Raw genomic sequence first — 6,000 nt, forward strand, 5'->3', positions numbered from 1 at the left:
AATTGGGATTGTCTCTTGTAACTGTGTTCTCGCGTCGATAGTATGAGTCAGAAGAAGCACTCACCGTTGGTGAGAAGTTGTTCTCTCGTTTCTCCGACACCATCGGAGTCCAAACTCGTACGGAGATTAAAATTCTCGATCGATCGTGTTCCCCGAAACGAAACGATCGCGAGTGGAAAGAAAAGGTAAAAAAACAGGGGGGAGGAAAAAAAATGATACGACCGACATCGGTGATCCGGAACAGAGTAGTGGGGGGAAAATAAAAATGGTCGATGAGGTTTCTCTTGACTCAATCCACGAAGCTCGACACGTTTAAACTCAACAATCATCCCACCAATTCATTGACCCACGAGAAATAAATCTTAAGTGTAAACCATCCGAAATTCCCTACGTTCTGGACCCTAGAGCAGATGATCGCGACGCGGTATCAAAACGGACATTTCGTAATATCGAAAGAAGATGCATATAAAACCAGTTATAAGAGAAATAAGAGAAGCTACGGAAGAAATGTGAAAAGAGGAAAAGAATTTTATCGGCTATCGTGCATAACGGAACAAAAGGAAAGTACGTATGAAGAGAAAGAAATAAAGAAAGAAAGGACATGAGAGGGAAAGATAGCTTAACATCGCAATAGATATCACTTCGCACGATGTTCTTACGACATCGGACGAGTCTCGTTGTTTATCTAGCGCGTCGTTGCTAGATCGTCTTCGTAAATCTTGCAAAATATCGCTGGTTTCGCGCGCGATTCTATCACGCTCCCACGATGAATTAATCTCGTCGATCGTCTGATTGATCGAGTGAACGCGTCCTAACATTTCTAAACGTTTCATCTAACCCGGCATCCGAAACGTGATCATTCTTCCAACCGAATTAAAGCAGTAAGGTGCGGCGAAGAACAAGAACGCCCACTCTCTTTTATCACGTTCGAGTACATCGTTTCGGCAAGAAGCAGAATAACAGGAGGAAGAAAAATATCTGTTTAGAAAGAGATTGCTTTGCAGGCGAAATTTGCGATGGTTCGGTTAAAACGAATGGGATAAAACGACGCTGTCTTATTTAGCTGCTAACCACTGTGTTGATTTACACTCGATAGATTGTTCGATTGGGGATAGCTCGCGTAATCTTGTTACGTAGTCTGCTAGTTACTCGCCATTATCTCGGATTATAGCGGTGACTAGCATGGGATTTCTGATAACGGCGCTAATTGTTCCGTACTGAGGACTGATCATCAGGGTCCAGAAGTAGAAATGTCGCGGTGAATGATATTAGCGTGAAAATGCAAAGGCGCTAGATTTGCGGATGGCAAGCGGGGGTGTTGCTTTACGGGTAGTTACTACGAGATGCGATCGATTCGGCTTTAAATCAGCTCCAAATCGCTCGCGATCGCTCGTACCACGTTCGAGGTTGTTTTTTTTTCAACGTTATATATTTATGATAAACATGGATGATTCCGTCGTACGATTTCTTTACTAAACGGTTGTCGTTCTTTCCGACAGTTTCTTTAGTTTGCTTGGAAGCTCGAACGTGGACACAAGCTATATTTTAGGTTGTCTGAAAAGTTTCTTCCGTTTTGTAAGGAAATAATAGATGCACTGTGTTTTCTGTTTTATATTAGATTATTAAATTATGCACAAACATAATAATAAAAGTAGAACGAAATGGATCATACTGTCTAATTCAATAAAATAACATAAAACAGTAATTGTCGTTCATCTATTATCACCTTATGAAACGAAAGCAACTTTTCGGATAACTTAATACTACTAAGGGAAAAGGATAAACCGAGAGCGTCTTTCTCGATGGTTAACCATGATGCAACTACGATTATGGTACAAAGATACAATCGCACGTAGCGAGGACGGATTTTACGTGAAATCTAAGCTTAATCGATCTAAAAGACATAATCAACTCGATCAAGGTTTATCCTACCCTTGTAGGGCAATGTAAAAGGAACAACAAATACTATCGAATCCTGCTAGATGGAAAGTTACGGAATTCTCGTTCGATCATTCAACGATCGATAATCAATTAACGAACTACATTCAACTATAATTATATTTAAAAAAAATATCATTTATCCATCGAGCAAGATAACGATCATAGGTTTAAATGTAGGCCCATAAGCAGGCAAAAAATAGTAACAAAAAAATTGAACTTACATGTGACCGAGTGGCGGTATTGAGGGATGATGCTGTGCCAGCGGATCCGGTGACGGACCAGGCGAATAGACACCGGCGCCGTGCTGGACGACTCCTTGCTCGACACCCTGGGGCAGATACATCGAGATCATTTGTCTCAAATCACCCTGCGCCTGCTGATTCTGTTGCTGGCCCATGTATTCCCGTTTCACAACTTGCCCCCCAGCTGCGCCTGTCGACGACGCTGCCGTTGGTGGTGTGTGAATTCCGCCGCTCGCTGGACTCGTCGGTTCGGATTTTATACTACTGCCGCTCGGACTGTGACTGGAAATTTGCGATCCTGGCTGCGCTTGATGGTACGGTGACGGGGATCCGCCTGGTACGCTGCCACTGCCGTAACCACCGTAACCGTTCATATAGCTATTTATGGGACTCGGACTGCCACCGCCCATGTGATGGCCCATATCGTACCTGGGATACCCAGCAGCAGAAGCAGCTGCAGCGGCTGCTGCGCCTCCCATGTGACCGCCATACGCAACGTGCTGCTGATAAGCGGCTGTGGGATCGTGCATCATATATCCGTTCGGCATATAACCGTTTGGCATTTGATACACATCACGGGATAATTGAGCTTGTTGCGGCCCACCGGTAGCACCGACTTGCCGCTGATCTACGCCCAGCATACCTCCGACGCCGGCTACTCCGCTTCCAATTGGGAATTTGTCTTTCTTCAACAAGGTCTTTGTTTTACGGCGTGGTCTATATTTGTAGTCGGGATGTTCTTTCATATGCACCGCGCGTAATCGTTTCGCTTCATCGATGAATGGGCGTTTTTCGGTTTCACTGAGAAGTTTCCACTCCGCGCCCAATCGTTTCGAAATTTCTGAGTTGTGCATCTTTGGATTTTCTTGAGCCATCTTACGCCGTTGGCCACGGGACCACACCATAAACGCGTTCATCGGCCTTTTCACGCGGTCGATGTTGTTGTTCTTACTGGTATTGTTATTGTTGTTCGGTGCCTGATGATGTTGAGGCGGTGGTGGTTGCTGCTGCTGCTGTTGCTGCTGCTGTTGCTGCTGGTGCGGGTGATGTTGCTGTTGTTGTGCAGCGTTTTGTTGCGCCAGCGAATGCATGCTTTGTTGCTGTGCCGCCTGCATGGATGTGTAATGATGTTGAGGCGTTTGATGATGATGTTGTAAACCTAAAGTTAAACCTCCGGTACTCGGAGGACTTCCTGATAATGCTGGGCTATGAACTATCGAGCCGAGGGTGCCGTACGGTGATACACCGGTATGGTGTCCCATTGGCGAAACACCTTGATGCGGATGAGGTGGCATTTGACCGTGTAGGCTGCCGCCTTTTAGGTCAGACTCCATCGTAAGCATGTCTTCCTCCCTGTGCCCGTACAGTTTGCTGCCTTTTTTTTGTACTACTCGACGTCAAGAAATTCGACGAAACGCCGAGAAGGACGCGGTCGCGCACTGTCGAAAAACGTTGACGCGCCGAGTCTCCTATCAATCCACGACGGCAATTCGAATCTGGCGAATACTACGCACCAAATGAATTGCTCCTTATTTCTCTTCGATTATGTGACATGGAAGCTGTACCGTCCAATTCCCCCTCGGTCAAACGAGATTCTTTTAACTTCTTTCGATTACTGCACCACTTGTTGAAATTTACGCGCGACAACACAACCACCGACACCGTTTCCAAACTGCTGGAACACTATACTGATTTGACACGGCGCTGCGTACGAGTCCGCGTACGATTCTCAACGCCAACGACCAACAACCAATGTTTACACGTCGGACGACGATTATTCACTGTCACTGTACTTTCTCTTCTCACTGTGTCCAAGATAATAACATCGACGCCGATGACTCCTCTCCACGCGCCTACGTCGTTACACGCGTATTTCTGTGCGTTCACTGTTGCAAGCTTTATTCGATTCACTGAGTTGTCCCCGTTCGAATTCTCTTCCAGTACTACTCTTATTCCTATGTACTAATGCAGAGATGCAGAAGAACAAGACCGACTCCTAGCAACACCTCCTCTCTCTACGGAGGGAACTGACTGTCTGAGCATTTGTGGATTTCGCCTTCGGGTCCCACTCTCGGGGCTCACTTCCTGCCGAGGCGACTGTCCCCCCTCTCTCTGTTTTTCGACGCTCACTGCCCCTTCTCTAAGCAACCCTACCTACCTTGCTACCAACAACCATACCCAACCGACCGTCGGACCAGACCCGAGCCTACCAACGGCAATCGATTGGCACGCAAGCCTGCCATCATTTCTCTCGACCAATCGCGCGGCTCCCTTCGACGCCGAAGGCGGCGCCATTACGCCGTGACGTCATGCCAACAACCCCGACGACCTCTCGCGGTATAGCTTTCACCCCCTCCCCCGCACCCCTCCAAGTTCGCTCACTTCGTCGCTTCTCACTTCGACTCACGCTTTTTTCTTCCCAGCTTTCTCGCTCTCTCTCTCTCGCTCCCTCTTTGCCAACTGCACGAGCGTTCGTCTCTCGCCTGGCGATCTTCGCCTCGCTCCGTTTCTGCCCTCGGCTCTTCGGATCGCCAGTGTTTCGTCCACGCGTTCTTCTGCCCAGCATTCTCACCCCCCCCCCCTATCCGCTTTCCACCCTCAAAACACTCACGAAACGTTCGTCAACGCCGGACGCTAGAACAGCGCGCGTCTCCTTTCTCTATCGCACCCAGCACTCTCTTTCACCCTTACATTTCTTTCTTCCAACGCATCTACGTGCGATTTCTACCGTGACCTTCGAATTTTCCTTACCAACGCGCAATAATATTCAAATATTTGTCTACGTTATGGCTGGTTTTAGGGCCCAATAGTGTGTTTTTTTTCCTCGTTATAGGTACAGGCGATTAGAGGCTGGCGTAACGAATTAGTTTTGCTCTTAGTATCGCTTGATCGGGTCAAAGGTGGAGACGATACGCTTGTAAAACATAGGATGAGTATATATTGCAAGGGTTTAACATTCAGCAACGTTGGTCGAGATAATAATTTCACGCTGTTACTTTACGCTGAACTGGCGAGTACGCGTGCAAGTGCATTCTAACTGCGTAGGCTATCGTATCTTATCGATGTTTTGCCTCGTATCGCGCTTTCTTCCTGACCAGTAATTTTTTTAGTAGAAAGTAGCCTTCGTCGGAATTATTTTTATCCCAAGCAGATTTTCGATTGCAAACGAATCGTTTAACTTTTGCCACGCCAGCGTTTTTTCATTTCTTTTCCTTTTTCTCCGATGCTTTGCGATGCTTCGAGGACTTGCAGCGACTCGAGAACTCGTATTTTCTATTTAGGAACAAACTATCTATCGTGCAAACTATTTGCGAATATATCGTGCGTGGTATGAAACACGGTTTGAACTTTTGTCGACGCTGTAACGAGCATCGTTATTAACGTTGGTCAAGTTTGAAACAAATCTAGAACCCAGATAGAAATTACAAGATTTCTCGTTGTATCACGTGCAAGTATTTGAACAACCAATTATCCATTGAATTATTTAAATATACACGTTCAATTATACCTGATATAATTTACCGAGTTCGTTTTTAACATTAATTCAACGTTCATTTTGTTATCTGGGAAAGGTACACGTTTACAGGAAACGTGATTTCTATATGCATACATTTTCCGACTTATATCGAACTTTACCACCATAACAATGATTCTCATATCTCGCAGCAGTGTCAAAGAAATTTAATAAAATTTATTTAGCAACATTTTTCTATCCTACCTATGTAAATGCTTCCGTGAATGTGAAACACGTATTGACAGAGATACTATGCATTTTCTACGATACCTGATCACACGAATGATATCTGTAAACATTTTC

At 45.7% G+C, this 6,000-nt stretch overlaps 1 protein-coding gene across 6 annotated transcripts in view; it reads right to left on the reverse strand.

Moving 5' to 3' along the window:
• Window positions 1-4,499, reverse strand: part of SoxN (SRY-box transcription factor soxNeuro) — a 118,480-nt gene extending 113,981 nt beyond the window's left edge. For 4 of the 6 annotated variants that reach the window (XR_004465138.2, XM_033343850.2, XM_076622680.1 and 1 more), the window contains exon 1: window positions 2,163-4,498. Coding sequence is in view for 4 of the 6 variants with exons in the window: in XM_033343850.2 (XP_033199741.1) it covers window positions 2,163-3,526 (1,364 nt within the window). In the remaining 2 variants the exon portion in view is untranslated. Of the gene's footprint in view, window positions 1-2,162 lie in introns of all 6 variants that reach the window. The other 2 variants (XR_004465137.2, XM_033343849.2) reach the window with 2 other exon arrangements.
• Window positions 4,500-6,000: the final 1,501 nt, after the last annotated feature.

The sequence above is a fragment of the Bombus vancouverensis genome, chromosome 11 (assembly GCF_051014615.1).
Source record: "Bombus vancouverensis nearcticus chromosome 11, iyBomVanc1_principal, whole genome shotgun sequence".
In the NCBI taxonomy this organism is placed as follows: Eukaryota; Metazoa; Arthropoda; class Insecta; order Hymenoptera; family Apidae; genus Bombus; species Bombus vancouverensis.